The sequence below is a fragment of the Lissotriton helveticus genome, chromosome 9 (genome assembly GCF_964261635.1).
Source record: "Lissotriton helveticus chromosome 9, aLisHel1.1, whole genome shotgun sequence".
NCBI classification, from domain to species: domain Eukaryota; kingdom Metazoa; phylum Chordata; class Amphibia; order Caudata; family Salamandridae; genus Lissotriton; species Lissotriton helveticus.
Genome location: NC_136070.1, coordinates 1278758314 through 1278778740, shown reverse-complemented (window position 1 = coordinate 1278778740; position 20427 = coordinate 1278758314). Strand labels below are relative to the sequence as shown.

The 20427-nt window shown below is 44.1% G+C and overlaps 1 protein-coding gene and 1 pseudogene across 3 annotated transcripts in view; both read left to right on the top strand.

Annotated features, from left to right (window-relative positions):
- Window positions 1-1403: 1403 nt before the first annotated feature.
- On the top strand, window positions 1404-4941 carry LOC144782481 (U2 snRNP-associated SURP motif-containing protein pseudogene; annotated as a pseudogene). The gene has a single exon (XR_013601157.1). The product of XR_013601157.1 is annotated as a U2 snRNP-associated SURP motif-containing protein pseudogene (transcript).
- Window positions 4942-5068: 127 nt separating this feature from the next.
- The window catches only part of LOC144782482 (putative peptidyl-tRNA hydrolase 2), an 88101-nt gene continuing 72742 nt past the window's right edge, over window positions 5069-20427 (top strand). Inside the window, exon 1 of one of the 2 annotated variants that reach the window (XM_078661868.1) lies at window positions 5069-5695. In XM_078661868.1, the coding sequence (XP_078517994.1) occupies window positions 5648-5695 (48 nt within the window). In that variant the 5' untranslated portion in view covers window positions 5069-5647. Of the gene's footprint in view, window positions 5696-14508; window positions 14597-20427 lie in introns of those variants that run through there. The other variant, XM_078661869.1, reaches the window with a different exon arrangement.

Here is a 20427-nt window from a genome sequence, read left to right as displayed (position 1 = left end):
GAATTGAAAGGTCACCAGGTTGGGTTGGAAGCAGACCCTTACCCGGAATGGAATGTGTGGTGGCACAGGAAGTGAAAGGTCACCCGGTCGGATTGGAAGCAGACACTTACCCAGAACGAAAAGGTGTGGTTGCATCAGAAATGAAAGGTCACCCGGTCGGAGCTGGAAGCGGACTCTTGCTCGGAATGGAAGTGAATGACAGCCGGCGCTGAATGTAGGGCACAGTGCTTCTGGCTATGGTACAGAGGTCACAGGCTTGCCGAACAAATAAAGTAATGGATGTTCAAGGATCACTTGTAAGTTTAAAACTGCCTTAACTGCGGCCTCAATTCTGCCAAAGCGTGAAATTGGTTGGGTATGAGTTTTGGGGGGATCTGGGGGAGGGGCAGGTGGGGGTGCCTCCTCTGTGAAGATTACCGACAAGTAATTGACCATTTCAGTACCTTTTACACAATATGTAAGAGTCAAACAAAACAGTAAGGTGCAATACTCTAGAGTGGAGGTCCTAAAGAGGCCTGTGCTGGGAGCATCAGTGTTTGCTCCCAGAAACCTACGCCAATGCGTATTTATTTATGCATTTTTATATAGCGCGGACTTTACCCGAAGGTGTCAGAGCGCTTCACAATAGGAACAGAACTGATACATGAGAACATTACAAGTGAGCAAAATACAAAGGCAAACGTTACATTAAATGAAGCAAAATTACAATTGTGCTCCAACAAAGTATAAGAGGTAGTAAACGGTGCATTACAAAAGTGACAATCGTGAGTCAACAAAATACAAGAGGTAGCAAACGGTGCATTGCAGGAGGAAAAAGTGACGTGTGTAGGTTATAAAAAGCGTACAAAATAAATATAGAGGTATAAAACTGCAATATATGGAGGACACTCCAGCACAAGAACAAACGTTACGTAGGCACTGGTGGCACTTGTGCAGGTGTCGAAACAAACAAATGTAGGAGGTAGAAAACAGTGTGTTACCGGAGAGAGTGACGGGTGCAAGTCACCCACGAGTCCCAGACACAGGAGGAAGGACAATACTGCAATAAGAGGCAGATTGCTTGTCCCACAGATCCACCAGGGCACAGAGGAAGGTACAAGCCCCGCCCATGATGGCTCCCAGGCTGCTGCTATCAATTGAGCAAGAGTGCGTTCCAGTCGTTCTATGATGTAATGTTTGACAGCGTCATCTGCACGTAAACATTAAACGCACCGTACTGCCTCGAACGACAGCGTCAGAGCGGCGGCCATGCCAGAGTCAGGCGAAAAGGCAATGCTGCTCTACGGACGCGCGAGGCAGGGAAACGCGCAGGACTCTGACGGTTTTGCCTGTCCGTGGACGCTTGCGGCTTCGACGTCAGTCGCTCCATCCACGCACAAGACGCCGTGCCGTCACGTCACGCCGCGGCGTCGCATCGGTTGCTCGGCGCTCCCTCCCTCCCTGGCTCTCTTTAGCTCCTGCGCCGTCGCTCGCTCGGCGCTCGATTCTGTCCAACTGAATCAAAATGTCGGACGGCGGCAGACGCGGCGGCTCCTCGGCCCGGGGGGAGGCCGCCAAGGGGGCCGCGCCGGAGGCCAAGCCGGAGCCGGCCGCCGCCAAGGTGAGCAGCGCTGGCAAGCGCACGCTGAGCAAGAAGGAGCAGGAGGAGCTGAAGCGCAAGGAGGACGAGGAGGCGGCCGCCGAGATCTACGAGGAGTTCCTGGCCGCCTTCGAGGGGGGCGACGCCAGCAAAGTCAAGACCTTCGTGCGGGGGGGCGTCGTGAACGCGGCCAAGGAGGAGCTGGAGGCGGACCTGAGGCGGGGGAAGCTGTACACGCCCCCGTCCCGCCCCGCGGAGGCCAAGGCCCCGCCCCCGAGCAGCGACAGGCCCCTCCCACCCCTGGCGGTGCCCCCGGGGGGCTCCTCCAAGAAGCCCCCCCTCAAGAAGGGCGAGAAGGAGAAGGAGAAGAGCAACCTGGAGCTCTTCAAGGAGGAGCTGAAGCAGATCCAGGAGGAGAGGGACGAGCGGTGGAAGACCAAGGGGCGCACCAGCCGCTTCGAGCCGCCCCCGGGGGCCGAGGCCGACGGGCAGCGCCCCTCCCGCAAGAACAAGGGGGCCTCGGGGGTGCTGGACATCTACTCCCCGGGCACGCACGACGCCGTCGACTCCACCACCACCAACCTCTACCTGGGCAACATCAACCCCCAGATGAACGAGAAGATGCTGTGCCAGGAGTTCGGGCGCTTCGGGCCCCTGGCCAGCGTCAAGATCATGTGGCCCAGAACAGACCAGGAGAGGGCCAGGGACAGGCACTGCGGCTTTGTGGCCTTCATGAACAGGAAAGACGCGGAGAGGGCGCTGAAGAACCTCAACGGGAAGCTGATCCAAAACTTCGAAATGAAACTGGGCTGGGGGAAGGCCATACATATCCCTCCGCATCCGTACTACATCCCACCGTCAATGATGGAGCACACGCTCCCACCGCCGCCTTCAGGATTGCCGTTTAATGCCCAACCCCGGGAGAGGTTGAAGAATCCCAGCGCGCCCTTACTGCCACCGCCCAAGAACAAGGAGGATTTTGAGAAGACTCTGTCGCAGGCCATTGTCAAAGTAGTCATCCCAACGAAAAGGAATTTACTTGCTCTCATTCACCGAATGATCGAGTTTGTGGTACGCGAAGGGCCCATGTTTGAAGCCATGATCATGAATAGAGAGTTAAACAATCCCATGTTCAGCTTTCTGTTTGAAAACCAAACACCAGCCCACGTGTATTATAGATGGAAACTCTTTACGATTTTGCAGGGAGATACTGCAACCAAATGGCGGACCGATGACTTTCGCATGTTCAAAAATGGTTCCTTATGGAGGCCTCCGCCTTTACACCCATACCTTCGTGGGGCATCTGAGGAGAAGGAGGAAGCCGAGGAGTTTATTGAAGAGCCCAACAAAAAGGGGGCTCTTAGAGAAGATCAAAGGGACAAGTTGGAGGAAATTCTGCGTGGATTGGCACCACGGAAAAAGGATATTGGCGAAGCCATGGTTTTTTGCCTTAATCATGCAGAAGCTGCTGAAGAAATTGTAGATTGTATCACTGAATCGTTGTCCATTCTTAAGACTCCACTTCCTAAAAAGATAGCTAGACTGTATTTGGTCTCAGATGTGCTATACAACTCTTGCGCTAAAGTTGCCAATGCTTCATACTTTAGAAGATTTTTTGAAGCAAAACTCTGTCAGATATTTGCTGATCTTCATGCTGCTTATCGAGCAATACCAGGTCATTTACAATCTGAAAACTTTAAACAGCGGGTAATGACTTGTTTTAGAGCATGGGAAGACTGGACTATTTACCCTGAGCCTTACCTGATAAAGTTGCAGAATGTTTTCTTAGGCCTTGTAAATGTTGTAGATGGTAAAGAACCAGAGGAATTGCCGGATGACATTGATGGTGCTCCTATTGAGGATGAGTTAGATGGGGCACCATTGGACGATGTGGACGGTATCCCCATTGATGATATTGACGGTGTTCCTATTAAGATGCTTGATGATGATCTGGATGGAATGCCTTTGGATATTCCAGAGGAGCCCAAGAAGAATGAGTCCATGTTCAAAGTTGCACCATCAAAGTGGGAAGCTGTTGATGAAACGGAATTGGAATCGCAAGCTGTGACAACATCGAAGTGGGAACTATTTGACCAGCAGGAAGAGTCTGAAGAAGAAAAAGAAAATCATAAACAAAAAGAAGAAAGTGAAGAAGATGATGATGAGGATGACTCTCAGAGCTCGAAGTCTGATGAGCAATACTATTCCAATCCGGTGAAGGATGATGTGAATGAAACCAAATCCTATATCAAGTTTACCGAAATGATTGAAGAGAAGCGTGCCAAACTGCGGGAAATTGAACTGAAAGTGATAAAGTTTCAGGACGAGTTAGAATCTGGAAAGCGTCCTAAGAAATCTGGTCTGAGCATACAGGAGCAAGTTGAGCACTATAGAGACAAACTGCTTCAGAGGGAAAAGGAGTTGGAAAGAGAAAGGGATCAGAAGGAGAAAGAGAAACTGGAAGCCAGATTTAAAGACAAGAAGGAAAAGGATGACACCCCACCTCCAAGGAAAGAAAAGAAAAGGAGACACAGTTTATCTCCTAGCCCTTCTCGTAGCAGCAGTGGTAGGCGAGCAAAATCCCCCTCACCAAAATCAGAGCGCTCTGAGAGATCTCACAAAGAGAGTTCCCGTTCCAGGTCCTCTCACAAAGACTCTCCAAGAGATGTCAGTAAAAAACTCACAAGATCACCATCTTGTTCCAGAACGCCCAAAAGATCGCGGCGGTCACGGTCCCGATCCCCTAAAAAGTCCAGGTCCCCATCACGATCTCCACACAGACCTCACAAGAAGTCAAAGAAAAGCAAACACTGACAAAACATTGACTTTTTTAAAAACAAGGCTGTCTTACTGGAAATGTTTTTTTTCTTTTTTCCTTTTTTGTACCTTAAGAGTGCATTAAAAAACAATTAAAAGCATTCCAGACACTTTTGGGTGAATGCACTTCCATACTTGTCAGTAACTATTGTACATCTGTACAACCGTCATATTAATATTGATTATTTAGATTGATTTATATTTGTGAAAATACCTTTAGTAAAATATGTCATGTTAGAAATATCACTGTGCTTTAACTGAGTCCTATTTTTTTTAACGTGTCATACAAAACAATACCTAATAGTATTTGTGAATCATTAACCATGGTGTTAGTGTGGCATTAGATCCTAAAATAATAGCTTTCCAAGACCGTGAGGTAAAGTTGTAATTTTGAGGCATTTGACCGTGCAAGTTTGCTTGTGTTGGGTGCAGCTCAACAGCATTTTGGCTTGAATGTATTTAGTTTGTTATAAACATTAATTGGTGGTATGGTAGAAGTATATGCCAAACTACAGATCTAGTGAAATACAAACCGTTTGCAGTAACTTTGTTTTGTCTGCCTTTTACAATATCAGTACTTGATAGGATTGTTGAGATGGGCAGACTGCTTTATCTTCACAAATTATCTTCACTATAACATGTACACTGTTGTACCTTATATAGTCTTCGTGCCTTATTGTTCAGTTGATGTACTTGACTTCAGATTCGTTGCTTTTCAAAGCATAGTAAGTGTTTAAACAAGCGAATTACTTTTATTGTAGCTACTTATCGACTCTTTATACACCCAACCAACGATTGAGCATTCATTCATATATTACACCTGCGTGACATTCCTTTTGTAACTGCATTATTGGCATTTGAGTGCCAGGAATGGACATACATTGCATATCTAAATGGGCATATGGAGTGAGTGTGAAAGTATAGCTATCACCTCGGAGTCGAATGTGTCACTGATTTCTAAGACGTGCTGCAGTGCATCATTCTATTTCAGGTAAAACGTGAATAGTTTGGTTTTTCGGTGGTGTCGGATGTAGTGCTGAGGTTGATGTAACGGGGGCACGGTTGGCGACGAGAACAAAGTGGAGTGAAGAAAGGATCCCCTGGATAGGCCGCCGCCTGAGTGAGCAGCGCTCCGTTCCAAGATGGCCGCCGTATTTGCGCCCGACAGTCTCCAGCCTGCTGAGTGAGTCCCTCTTTTCTTTCGTTGCGCTGTCCCGAGATGCTGCGCGGGTGCGTCCTGCGGCGTGGCGCATGCGCAGAGTCCCGGCGGAGCTGTGGAGCTGGAGCGCGCCCTGCACGGTAAGGAGCGGGGGTGCCCCGGCGGGGGCACGGGCGGGTCCGTGTCCCTCGGGCCCGCACCCGCCGCATTCAATGCGCGCCCTCCCTGCCACCGTAGCCCCAGCCCGCCCAGACCCGGGGCGAGGGGCGCTGGGGCCGTGCACCGGCGGCCATCGTCGCCTCAAGTACTATAGCAGTGCGTCCATTGTAAGCCTGGCCGGCCCATGGACTCGACGCTGCCACTAACTGACAGGGTTTCTAGATGTAGGCTGCTCTCGAGTGTGCTTTGTACTTGGACCATGTATGGCACCAGTGCAAGCTTCTTTATCCTTAAAAGGAGCAGGCAGCATTGGTGCAAGCTTCAACCACAGAAGGAGCAGGCAGCATTGGTGCAAGCTTCTTCAATCACAGAAGGAGCTTGCAGCACCAATGCAAGCTTCTTTATCCATAAAAGGAGCAGGCAGCACCAATGCAAGCTTCAACCACAGAAGGAGCAGGCAGCATTGGTGCAAGCTTCTTCAATCACAGAAGAAGCTTGCAGCACCAATGCAAGCTTCTTTATCCATAAAAGGAGCAGGCAGCATTGGTGCAAGCTTCAACCACAGAAGGAGCAGGCAGCATTGGTGCAAGCTTCTTCAATCACAGAAGGAGCTTGCAGCACCAATGCAAGCTTCTTTATCCATAAAAGGAGCAGGCAGCACCAATGCAAGCTTCAACCACAGAAGGAGCAGGCGGCATTAGTGCCAAGCTTCCTTCATCCACAGAAGGAGCAGGTAGCACCAATGCAAGCTTCCTTCATCCACAGAAGGAGCAGGTAGCACCAATGCAAGCTTCCTTCATCCACAGAAGGAGCTTGCAGCACCAATGCAAGCTTCTTTATCCATAAAAGGAGCAGGCAGCACCAATGCAAGCTTCAACCACAGAAGGAGCAGGCGGCATTAGTGCCAAGCTTCCTTCATCCACAGAAGGAGCAGGTAGCACCAATGCAAGCTTCCTTCATCCACAGAAGGAGCAGGTAGCACCAATGCAAGCTTCCTTCATCCACAGAAGGAGCTTGCAGCACCAATGCAAGCTTCTTTATCCATAAAAGGAGCAGGCAGCACCAATGCAAGCTTCAACCACAGAAGGAGCAGGCGGCATTAGTGCCAAGCTTCCTTCATCCACAGAAGGAGCAGGTAGCACCAATGCAAGCTTCCTTCATCCACAGAAGGAGCAGGTAGCACCAATGCAAGCTTCCTTCATCCACAGAAGGAGCTTGCAGCACCAATGCAAGCTTCTTTATCCATAAAAGGAGTAGGCAGCACCAATGCAAGCTTCAACCACAGAAGGAGCAGGCGGCATTAGTGCCAAGCTTCCTTCATCCATAGAAGGAGCAGGTAGCACCAATGCAAGCTTCCTTCATTCACAGAAGAAGCTTGCAGCACCAATGCAAGCTTCTTTATCCATAAAAGGAGCCGGCAGCACCAATGCAAGCTTCAACCACAGAAGGAGCAGGCGGCATTAGTGCCAAGCTTCCTTCATCCATAGAAGGAGCAGGTAGCACCAATGCAAGCTTCCTTCATTCACAGAAGGGGCATGCAGCAGCAGTGCAAGCTTCCTCCTGCCACAGAAGGGGCAGGCAGAGCAAGCTTCCATCGTCGGCAGAAGGGGTAGGCAGCAGCAGTGCAAGCTTCCTCCATCCATAGAAGGAGCAGGCAGCACCAATGCAAGCTTCCTTCATTCACAGAAGGGGCAGTCAGCAGAGCAAGCTTCCATCGTCGGCAGAAGGGGCAGGCAGCAGCAGTGCAAGCTTCCTCCTGCCACAGAAGGGGCAGACGGCAGCAGAACATACAGAACAGTCATGCCAGGTGTACACACACACAATGCTGCTGCTGCTGAACCCCCCCCAGGCAGCAGAGCCCCAGAGTGTTGGCTTATTGAGGTTTAACTTTGACTGAGTGGTGGAGCAAGGAAGTACAAGTACAGTTTTGTGTATGTCACAGATCCAGCCTGTCCTTCTCCGACTCTTTCTTCCTGTTTTAGAAATACCTTCAATCACTGTTTAATTCATATACTGAGCCTCCCTTGCATGAAATAAATTGCATGAGTATATCTGGAAACAATTACTAAAAGCCTAACTTTCAAAGTAATATTTCTGATATGTTGGTGCTTTAGAGTTTTCAGTTGTATTATTTATGGTTGTACTCGGTTATGCTTGCAAGACTCACAGGATGAATCTAGTGCCTACTTTAATGTTGGTACTTTTTTGACTAAATGCCACTGTTTCTTGCCTTTTCTTTTCATGTGCGTTTCTCTGTATATTTTAGCCAGTCGTGCACGTTGTTTAGGATTTCTAGTTTTTCCGCTCATCAGCGTCCACAAAGTAGTAACGGCCAAGATTACTCTCAGACACTTAAGTATATTTCCCCTTTGTTTTACAATACATTGAAAATGTTTAAGTTTCCCAAAAATATTGGAGAACTGGGTTTGGTGTCAATCTACTCCCTGCACTGTTTGAGGGAAGGTTTCCCTTTCCCCAGACATTTCAGGAATGGAGTTCTATTAGTTAATTGCGTGCCCCAGTGTTCACAAAACCTTTGCAGTACAAGGGCGCTGTTATAGCCAGGAAACTGAGTCTTTCATGCAGGATGTCTTGCCTTTTAAGCATCCTTCAGCTACGTTTGTCCAACATACAAACTGAAACTTCTTATGCTTTGGACTACAGAGGTAGTTCTTCTGAAAATCCACTGCTGGAAAATAAAGGTTCTTTGAACGACCAATGTATTATCCAATCCTGAGTGACTAATCTTATTTACATTGAAAGAAGTAACATGATACTCCTTGTCTACTCCTCACCTTTAAAGTATAATCTTCAAGACTTTTTGTGTATTTTTTGGGGGGCAACATTACAATAGCAAAGAATACTATGACCTCAGCAAATGGAATGGGAGGAGTGCAGTAATTGCAGTTTGATCTGTTTTGAGTGTTCATTTGACTGGACAGTATTTTGCTTTCAGTGGTATTTTCATTGGTGGATTCATAAAATATATAGCGGTTTTGTTAGAAAAACTGTTGAGGCCTTGATATGATTACACAACTTGGTTCATAATTTATGATGGGCGGCCTTTTCGATAATTTCTCTTTTCACTATTTTTTTGTATTGATGGTGTTTTTTTTCTTTAACTATCAATGATTTATTATAGTTACTGTGAAACAAAAAAGCTCTTGAATAATTAACTTAAGGTTTTGCAGTGTTTCTCCATAATGCAAGTTACAACCTATTTGCATGCACAAGTTCTCCTGTAAGAATCATTATAGTGACACTGACTGTATCAGTCAGTCATGACAATGGGACTCTTAAAACACTGGTGTGCTGTTGTATAATGTAAATAGAAAAAGGGAAGCTTTGCAAGTAGAGCATAAAGCAGATCATGCATGTGTGCGCGTGTTCATGGTCACATTTTCCATGTCATAACTAATGTAAATTTTTTAAACTGATACACAGAATGGAAAAGTTTTTTTGTTGTAGATTACTTTCTATACCGGCAAGAACCATTAGCCCTTTTCTTTAAATAGGTTTTGTAAAATCATATATATGTTACCAGATCTGCAAGTCTAGTGACTTGATTAATCTACTCGACCTAACTGTAGCGTACGTAACCCGTAAACTGGTCTCAAATGGTGTGATCCTAGGTACATTTGTGTTCATTATCACATATGAGAGTACCTTTAAATATGAGTTCATATGCACATAAAGGGTACACATGGCTCCTGACTTGCCTCATAGTTCGCTATTACTTTACCATTGTCGTCAGAGCGGGGCTCCGTTCATGTTTAAAAACTCACCTTCACTAAATATTATTAAAGCTTGATATGGTAGCACACTGTCATTTATAGACGGCACCTTTTCTATTGAAATGGGCATAGACTTTCCCACTAACATACAGTTTCACTGATAAAACTATATAGTGCACAAATGATGTGTGGAAATCAGGTTTCTATGTTTCGTTTGCACATCCCCAAGGAAAGTGTTTTGATTTGTTTTCGTCTTAATAAACTTTTTTTTTTTCATCGCAAAGAATTTCAAAAAATTCAGAACTACTGAAATATATTTTTAAATGTTTGTAGAGTTCACTTACAAACTATTTCAATATTGTGTTTGCAAAAAACCTGACATCCTACAGCCTTTCATTTCACTCTTTGTACAGGACGGTTGTCAGACAGTTCACTATATAAAATCCTCTACCTTTGCAGTCAGAGCAAGAAAACTAAACCCCAACCGTCAGGATAAAATAAGGAGCAAATTGTTAGAAGACGCAAGGCGACATTTCGCTTCTGTCTCTGAATGTGGAGCAAATATGACAAGATAAAAACAGGATTTAAATTAATCTGTATTGCTTATTTACTTTCTGGGTGAACAAAATCTCTGTTCCATATCAGCTCAGCAGAACGGGCCAGTAGGTCTTAAAAGCAGGTTGTCCTGAAAAATCGAACTCGTCAAAGCAAGTGGATGATTTAGGTTTCTCAAGGCTTGTATCTTGCCACCACAAATTTCTTTGAATTGTATCTCCTGTATTGTCAGCAATTTACAACTAGCATGTTAGTCTCAAATCGAGTTCCCTGCTCGCTCCATGCCAGGCTCAATTGCTCTCGAGCTAGACCTGTAATTTCTCATGTGATTTGTGATGTCAATGGTTTCCTGAGCAGCTATTTAGACAGTTTATGGTGAAGGCTGGAACTGGATGGGCAGCCATTGGCTCAATTTGAATTCCTTTAAAACTGAAGCAATGGACCTCGGCCCGAGTGTGAACCTCTGTGGCTTAAGTCCTGGGCAAAAAAGTTAAGCATCTGTCGTAAGCCTGTACATTCAGTTAAAAACTTGCGTTTAGACTAACATTGATCTTAAATTGATGTCTGTGAACTGTGCCATCTTCCCAGCTTCTTTATTTCAACTAGAACTGTTCACAGGATTATGTTGGGACTTGGGGGCATTCTGCAGTCTGTTATTGGCTTGGGAGAGATTGCAGTAATAGGATAGATCATGTTATTGCTAAGGGCTTCTGTTGGGCCTTCTGGTGTGACAAATCTTCTGCTCAAATTGTGGTGGGTGCTAACACATTTGTTCTGGACATCCCCATTCTACAAAAGCTCCACTGACTTGGGGTCACAGCTTTCATTTGTTTTAATGTACTTTGGATTGCGTATTGGGTTAGTTTAAATTGGACTGATAAGTTATACGCCCAGACATACCTTGTGTTCAGCCAAACAGGTTTTATTCCTGGCATTGTATTTTTGTATTCAAAGGAGTAAATGGTGATCCTTTATTATCCTAACTAATTTTTAGTAGAACAGTTTTCCTTCTCCGCTTAACCAGTCTTTTCTCCTGCTGGGAGCAGTTGAAACATTGGCTTGCCCTTTCTTGCTATAAGAATTAGGGCTTCCTTTCTCTGCATACCAAGTGCCAGGAAACCTTGGGTGTAGGTGAAATCAATGAAGGTCGGCTGTAAAATAACATTAGCTAAAATGTTATTTTAAAAAGATGGATAAACTCAAGATATACAGATAAAGAAGAACCACTGTACTAAATTGTTGACCATTCACTCCTGAATAAAGGATGTTAGCAGAATATAATACTGGTTTTTGGTTAATTTGGTAAAATAAGTTCCTGCATTATTTCATACCAAGATTGTTGGTGTTGCGGTTTTAGTTTTTTTTTTTCTCGTCACAATCTATACTAAAATGATCATTGGTCAACAGTACCATGAAGATGGTGCTAATCTGCTTTTCGACTTGCGTACCCTAGCATTTTTTTAGCCCCGCCCTCCCATTTTGCTCATCTACCAGTGAATACTATACCTGCTTCGAAAGTAGCATTCTATCTTTTTGAGATAACAAATGTTTTGTTTTTCTTGACCCTTTGGTCATTTTGTGCTCATTAGTCTTTTTCTTCCTAAATACATACCACTATGGTGCTTGAAGTCACATTTAATCCTTCCTAGATTCTTCCTTCCTAGACGTAGGGCATCGAAAGACAGCCAAACAAACTAACATATACTCATATTTTAATTGTGGCCTCCTTTTTTTCTTTTCTTTTATGACCCATGCCAGATCTTCCTCGATGGTGTCAAGACAAATCAAATGCTCATAACAATAGTATTGTGTTACAAGTTCTTTCACACTGCAGACAGACTTTCCAGAGAAACACACACACCCTACAGACGTTTATGTGTAGTTGTAGACACTGCAAACAAACAAACAGTCCCTGCTGACACCTGCGCTCTGCAAACACACATTCTCATTTTGCGGGCATGTCATTTGCAGTGGTGCAGGTTGCTGCTTGGATGTGGGGATGACACAGGTCAGTCACTATGACTAACAGCCAGCCCGAGGGTCGACAGGCCTGGCATATTTAGAATTTTTTATTTAGGTCCCCACAGCCAAAATCAGAGGTATGAAACACCATCTGTGCAACTACAGTGCAATGAAATCTGCTTTGCAACCATCCCCTATTGTTGTAGGGAGGCTTCTTACTAAGTTATTGCTGTTTCAGTGCAGGTTTTCACCGGATGGATGCTCCTCAGTAGTCTCTATAAATAAGGCTACAAGCATTGGCAGTGCCAAAAGGCCTGGTTTAAAACTGGAAGTGCCTTTTCAGTCAATTAATTTAGGAATTCAATAAGGCAAAATACATGCAATCTCTCACTGATCCTTGCATTGATACACCCATTAACCAGCCACAGACTTAATCACCCAATTATCCATCTGCAATAAAAGACACACAAACTCAGAAAGCATATGGAAGATACATTTGAATCAAAGTAGAAAAGGGAAACAAGTCGCACTCAAACGTGCCTGGCATTGCTTGCATATAAAAAAAAAAGTTATCCCTAGTAGTGGGTGCCCCTTTTCTTGTGGTGCTGTAGCAAGTGTATTGTTTTAAAGTTCCAAATACCTGCTACCTTTGGAGTACTGCATTGGCCATCTTGGAATGGTAAAACAAGCATTAGCAAAGGCCATAGGTCCCACCTTTGAAACCTACTGGTTTTGGCAGTGCTTTCTGGTAATGCTGAGCAGTTTCACTAAATAAGAACAATGCTTTTTGCTGATGCTACTCAGCATCCGCAAAAAAGAAAGACACGATGGTGCAGCATGCGTTCTCCTGTAATGAGGCTGATGCCATTTTCTTTTTTGTTGACCAGTCTAAGAAGGCAAGCATCACTTGATCCTTCAATATAAAAAAGTGCACAAAATGCTTTTGTGGCTTGACAGCAATTTGACTGCCTCCCCCGAAAAAATATATAATACATTAGCTGTAGCCACTGTGTAGTTACATGCAATACAGAGTTTCCATAGGAAGAGTTGTTTGCTTTACTAATAACTTTGGGTCCATTCGACAAATCTTCACAAAAAAAAAATCAGGTCATCCACCTATCCTGCCTGGAAAGTTTCGGGGTGATCTGTCAAGCAGAGCTGAGAAAAAGGGGGTGGCACAAAACCATTTTCCCCATGCATTTTGGATGGGAAAAAATAAGACCATGGTACAGAAAAAACAGCTGAAAAGAATTGCACCAAATTTTACAGAAATCCTAATATTTAGCCCGAACAAGTGCTTTTAGTGATGTGGTGTACCTCTGTGCAAGCATTGTAGAGAAATTAAAGTTGGATATCTGTTGCAGGCCTGCGGGGGGAAAACTTCATCACGTGCAATCTGATTGGTCAGGCCTGTGGGACAGCACAATGTGATTGGTGGCTGCAACATGAGGACAAATATTGCAGCCTGCAGCCACAATGAAAAGACTCAGTCCCCCTAGTCCTGAACAAACACATATAAGGGGCCATGGTAGGGATAACCTGCCCTCATAGACCTTTGGGTGGGGGTCCTAGAGGGACTTGGGGCTTGCTGTGGGCCTGCGGGAGGCCGCCAGCCCCAGTGGGAGTCCTACAGCACCCAACAAACATTAAGAAATGAAAATTAGGGGGTTGGACTTGTTGCTCGTTGGCTGCTTACAGGGAGTTCCGGCCTGGGGGGAGGTCGGAGGGGAGGTGTTATGAGGCTTGAGGGGGTTTGACTGCCTATAAGGGCTTGCACTGCTGTGCTACTCTACTTATGACCTCACATGTTACATCATTGATAACATCTAAAATCTATGGCAGAGCAAGTAATGCTTATGTCAGTTACGTATGACTGACAAATGTCACTATTTTTTCTTTATTTTAAAATGGTGCTTTTTAATTGCATTTCTAAAGCTCCCCTTGAGACACATCCTATTGGCCCTTAGAACTCAGACCTACTCCTACCCCCACTACGCATGCTGGGAACCTGGGCATCATTTTAGACAAGCGAACTGACACAACTCAGGTTAACACCATCCCCTGCTTCTTCATCCTCCGTATGCTTTGCAAGATATTCAAATGTTTACCCCAAAGCTCAAGATGCACCATCACTCAGGCCCTCCTCTCCAGCTAACTGGACTATGGCAATGCTCTCTTCGCTGGGATTGCAGCTCACCTCTGATGACTACAGACTGCCACAGCCAGACTCGTACTGGATCTACCTACACAAGCCTACATCACCCCCTAACTCGGGGAGCTCCACTGACTCCATGTACAGAAAAGATGCCAGTTCAAGCTCCTGACCCATGCATACAAGGCCCTACACAACTGCGGACCCACCTTCTTTAACCACCACCTGAACTGCCATCAGCCCACCAGGCACCTCATTTCTGTAACCCCCTCCCTGGCATCCAATGTACCAGATGCATAACGTTGCCCTTTCTACTAGCAACGAAAACCTAGAACAAGCTACCCTTTCATAAACGGACTTCCTTATCTCTTCCAGAGTTCCGGAAGTCCCCGAAGACCTGGCTATTTAGCAAATCAACTGAACCCTGTCAGTGCCTGGATGCCTTCACGGGTGACAGGAAGTGCTCTTCAACTCTACTGGTAGATAAAAGGTTCTTTTAAACATAAGTTAAAATCTTTCTACGTTCCTCACTTATAACTCCACTTTAACCTTTGTTATTTTCAGTAAATATATATGTATATGTAACGTAATGCAGTCTCAATTTGTGCTACGCTTTCTCAGCTGGTGCCGGCTCAAGGCAGAACGTTACCTTCATTTTCCAAGAAAGTTCGCAAGGATCAGCACTGCCAAGAGTCCGCAAAGAAAAAGATGTCCACTTTATTTGGTGCAAAACGGAGATATAACAAAAAGCTGATGCGTTTCTACCCTATAGGTCTTGTCTTGGTCATTGCCAAATTAGTCCCCTTTTTAGTTTTTTCATCTACGTGTCCCATCATGTCTATTTGTGAAACAAAGTACCAAAATTACGATCAATAGCAAACCCTGATGCCACTTTCATACTGGCAGCAGACCCGTTTTTATGGCAATTGCACTTGTGCAATACAATGTTTTTCATATTGCAACCGACGAGAGAGAAAAATATTTTGGAAAGAGCTAGCAGATACTCCCAAAACTCACTCCAGTAACGGTATATTGTATTTGGATAAAAACCAAAAAGATTTACAGCGCTGAGAATATTGACTGAAAACAACAGCTTACCATCATTTTAAAATAATAGTTAACCCTTTCCATGTGCCCGTCAGTCAACGGCCGTCGCGAGCACTACCTCCGTAGTGCTGCGCATGTCCATTGGCTGACGTGGCCCCGCCCACTCAAACCGCCGCACCGCAGCAGAATTGCCGCCGCAGTTAATACGGCTGTATGGGGCTTTTGTTTAGGAAAAACCTAGAGGCTCTTGCAAAGCTATCGAGAGCTCAGCTACTACTCGTATCCTTCACTTTGTTGGCTCCACAACCAAATCTGTTTACACAAAACAAATTCATAAGAGGTAGATTTCAGTTGCTACCCTTGAAGTCTCTCTACCTTGGACAGGAATTGTTCTCAGTTCACATTTCAAAACTCTCACTTTGAATAAATATATTACTAAAGCATGATGTGGTGGTGCACTGTTATTTACAGACAGCACACTCCCATTGAAATGGCCACAAGCTTTCCCGTTGACATGCAGTTTTACTGACATCTGTCTTTGATACCATCAAATGTAGCACAATATTTAAAGGTATCTCACTTTCTGAATGAACAGAACACTTGTTCTTTGTCAGCTGGAGTCTCTTGCCAGACCGGTCCAATAGTCCCAAAAAATAGATCACCTTGATTAAATCTGACTCGCCATAGTGAGTAGATTTCTCGAGGCTTGGTTTGCCAGGGTTTTTTGGTCCAATGAAGGTTAGTTAAGGAGAGGTAGGATGGTGGTATATGGCAGCGGTGAAAGAGTTGTTCAATATCATGGTGTGGAACTCCATGTGGCCCACTCTGCCATCCATTCCACTGGTGCATATTAACCCTTGGTGAACTCCATGTGGCCCACTCTGCCATCCATTCCGCTAGTGCACATGAACATTTTCTGAGCACTCTGCCGCCCACCCATCCATCCATTCCAGTGGTGCACATGAACACTTGGTGAACGCCATGTAGCTCAATCTGCCATCCATTCCGCTGACGCACATGATTTAATTTTGAACGTCATGTGGTCCACTCTGCCATCCATTCCATCAGTGCGCACAAACACTCGGTGAACGCCATGTGGCTCACTCTGCCATCCATTCCACTGGTGCACGTGGACTGTTGGTGAACTCCATGCGGCCCACCTTGCCGTCCATTCAACTGGTACACATGAACTCTTGGTGAAGTTGTTCTATCTTGTTTCCTTTCTTAATTTACTGCCATGTACTCTATTTTTGGAATATTATCTTGTATATTTGCAAACATATATATTGCTAGTGGTGCATCATGTGTGTCCCCCCCTTTTGTTCTAACCTTTTCTGTCGCCCATTGGAATGTTGAATATCTCATATGACAGTTTGGGTTATCTGTTGAGATTGGATATGGATGTTGTTCTGGATTAATATCTTGTGTTCGCTACCAGCTTGTTCCTGTTTAAACACTGGCGATGACAACTTAATAACAACATTCCCTGCTGAGGCATCTTGCCTTTCATCTAATCCCCAAGATGCATGAAGAGGAAACGCCCTGGTCGACGTTGGCTAAGGGGATTTATCACTTGAATCGTGGTGCCCGACTTTAATTTCATCTGCTCGTCCTGCTGACGTTGTGGAGTTTTTATATTTCAGCACTCTCCACACAATATTGTCATATAACGAATGAAAAGCCTACTCTTTGCATGGTTTTCAGTAAGCGGCTTTTCAGAATTTTGGCACATTATACAATATTGTGGCATCTGAAGGAAAACATACTTGTTGCAAGCGTTCTTGGTTGCAGTTCCGAGCCGTGGCGGGGTGTCAGAGTCCTTCTCACTGACACTCCTTTTAGTCAGGCATTGAGAATCATCAGGCACTGACAACTGCCACTTTCCAATCAAACTCCTTGCCTTTTTATTTATTTATTTATAAATTTTATTGAATATATCACAGTTTGTCATGGCAGTATCAACATAAAATAATACATTCAGCTTTGTGTTGTCTTAATTAATATATAGTTATAACAGACAAGAAAGAAGAAACAAAAGGGATGTCAAGACAATGCAAAATGCAATTCCGGAAGGCTAGTGGCAAAACCATAAGAGATAAAAGAAGAAAAAAAAAGGAATAAAGGAATAAAAAGGGTGAAAAGAATAGGACAAAAACAACAGGTGATGGACAGAATGCAGAACATTGTCATACATTCACCCCAGTACAGAGTTCTGGGCCTAAATCCATCGTTTTTTTGCACTCCCCACCATCCCAGGATATGGAAACATAAGAGAAGAGGAAAAGCCTTTGATAGGCTTTTCCCAATTACCTGACCCTATTTACTCAAACCATCTAATAATTGGAGCCCATATTTTTTTGTCCCAATTCCCGTCTCCTATGCCCTCTCAGACGATACAAACTCCTTGCCTTTCTGTTGTGATCGCCCGCAGCGGAGTTGCTGTGAGTCCCTCAGCAGTTTTTTCCGACGTGTGAAGTATCTGGACCATCGTACATTGGACACTTTTCCTGTTCCCTGCCACCTCACCGTTTTGCTACGCTAGTTTAGAAGAAAGTTGTTCACTTGAACCTTCTCCACTGAATTTGGACAAATAGCGAGTGCTGATGATATTCACATTTACAGTATTTCATTCAGAATTATCATGAGTCAGCAATCCTGTGTTTTGTGTATAGTGATGAATGATATTCATAGAACTATTATTTATTGCTACTTTCTAAAAAGTTGAGAATAGTAGAATAGTGATTCATATACTGTTTTATTTCATTTATTTGTATCTTCTTTTGATTTCTCTCAGTCTATATGATTACTCTTTCATGTCTACGGCAAGTATGAATCCACCTCCTTTATTTCTATCTGACACGTGAACCTATATTACTGTGGAAAAGATGGATACAATAATTTGAGTCTTATTTAATTGCTATTGGTGGAGCTAACGTTTCGGCTGTCAGGAAACAACAAATTATTACACAACCATGGTGTTGAGGTTAGGAAAGTTTTTTAAAGTTTTCCTGAACCTGATGACAATGGTGGTGGTTCTGGGTATACTAATGTAAATATTTGTACCATTAACAAGTTAGAGCAACAATTTGGAGAAAAGGTAAATGTCCTTGAGAGACATACTTTTTGGCAGGTCTCAAGGGAATACATAATGAGACAGTAGCTAATTATATTGCTGTACTAAGAGGTGTAGCCAATAACTTGTGATTCCATGAATTAACTGACTACCTTATTAGAGATCAATTGGTGCGCTGAAAGAATAATTCTAAGATTCAGGAGAAACGTTTAAATTTAAAAGACGCCATAGATCTAGCAAAAGATGTAACACACGCAGCAGATTGTATTAAGGAGATAGTTATCTAATGAGAAATCCTAAATCAAGTCCGAGATTATAATAAAGTTTTTAGAAGTTAAGAAAGGGAGACTCAAAGAGATTCACAAAGGTAAATATAATCAAGAGTACAAAATGAAATGTTTCAGGTGTGGAAGTGCAGGGCTTTTAGCTAATAGTATGAATTGTATAGCAAAAAACAGCTATGTGTAGGAAGTGTAATCGCAGAGGTCTTTTTGCACGAGTGTGTAGAGACCTAGGTAATAAGTCGGTCAGTAGTGTTGTAGATAGTGAGGAAGATCAGAAGAAGTATTTTTTCCGATTGAATGACAAAATTGAGGACTGTGATACTCTCCATGCCGATTTTGATATACATCTGTAATTCAGAAACCTAATGTAGTGCCTGTGGGTTACAATAAATATCCCATTCCTCTTGAGGGACTGGTAACCATGAAGATTTCCTTTAAAAATTGAAGTACTGTAGAAAGGATATATGTGGGAAAAAGGGGTTCCAACCTTTTGGGATGGAAGCATCAAAGGGATCTAGGAATCCAATTAGATTCCACATCAGCTGAAACCGTTATGTTTTTGGAGAGATCAGTATGTGGCATGAAATTGTGTGATAAATTCCCGGGGGTGTTGACGAACAAGCTAGAGCATTTAAAAAACTTTCAGCATAAAATAAAACTAAAAGATAATGCCAAGCCTGTGGTACTTCAATGCAGAACAATACCCCTGATAATGGAGGAACCTTTAGTTCAAGAACTGGAAAAGTTGACAATATAAATAGTGATTGAACCTATAGAGTGTGCAGAATTGGTCTCCCCTACAGTCAATAACATCCAAATCAAAAGGCAGCTCTATTCCCCTAAGGGACCTTAATGCTAACATTTGGGTAGATCGTCATCCTCTACCAAATATTAACGAAATGCTAAGTGTGATAGGTGAGGCAGAACTCTTCACTGTAATTGATCTCTCTTCTTCATACCACCAGGTTGAGGTACATCCACATAGTAGATCCTTGACTTTGTTTGAAACAGTTTTTGGAGTGTATAGGTTCTGCTGGATATCTTTTGCTCTGCACCTACTGTTACAGTATTCCAAAGGGTGATGCAGCAAATTTTTTTAGGAGTTGAAAATGTATTCTGTTTCCAGGATGATCTGTTGATTAATGGAGAAACGAAAGAGAAGCACAATACAGTACTTTGAACGGTATTCAATAAATGAAAAGAAGCTGGGCTTACTTTGAAGAAGGAGAAGTGCCAAATTGGGGTGGGATCAGTTTCATAATCTGGACATTTGCTATCAAAGATAGAGATAAACCCTGTAGGAAGGTAGATCCCTGACTATGGTTGCCCCCAACTTTTTGCCTGGTGTTTTGCTGGTTTTCTGACTTAGTTGACCTGGGGCCCTGCTATTCAGGACCCCAGGCCTACTGCTCTCTCTGTAAAATGGATTCCATGTACCTTAGGTACATATCTAATTGGATACTGAGTCACCTTATCAGTCCCTGTACAGTGTACCTTAGGTACCCAGGGCATAGGTGTACCCAGGGCCTACCAGGGGCTGCAGCATGTATTATGCCACCCCTGGCTGGCCATCCAAATCTGACACAACTGGCTGCACGACAGCTGGGGCAAGGTGGTGTAAACACCCCTTGCTTTAGATATAGTATTCCTATATCTAACCCTAAAAATGGACACATATATTCCTATCAGTCACTCCTATGGCAGGCCTTATCAATCCTGAAGGCAGAGTGCTTGGAATAATGTGAAATGGTGCTCTGGCATGAGCTGAGCCCGTTTGCAGCTTGCGGAACCAAGTCCTAATAGCTGTTCCATGATAACGCATACCATATACTCTTAAGTGCATTATAATCCTCGCGGTTATATGCCAACTCTGGTATCGCTTTATCAAAACATGTCGAGTAAGGTG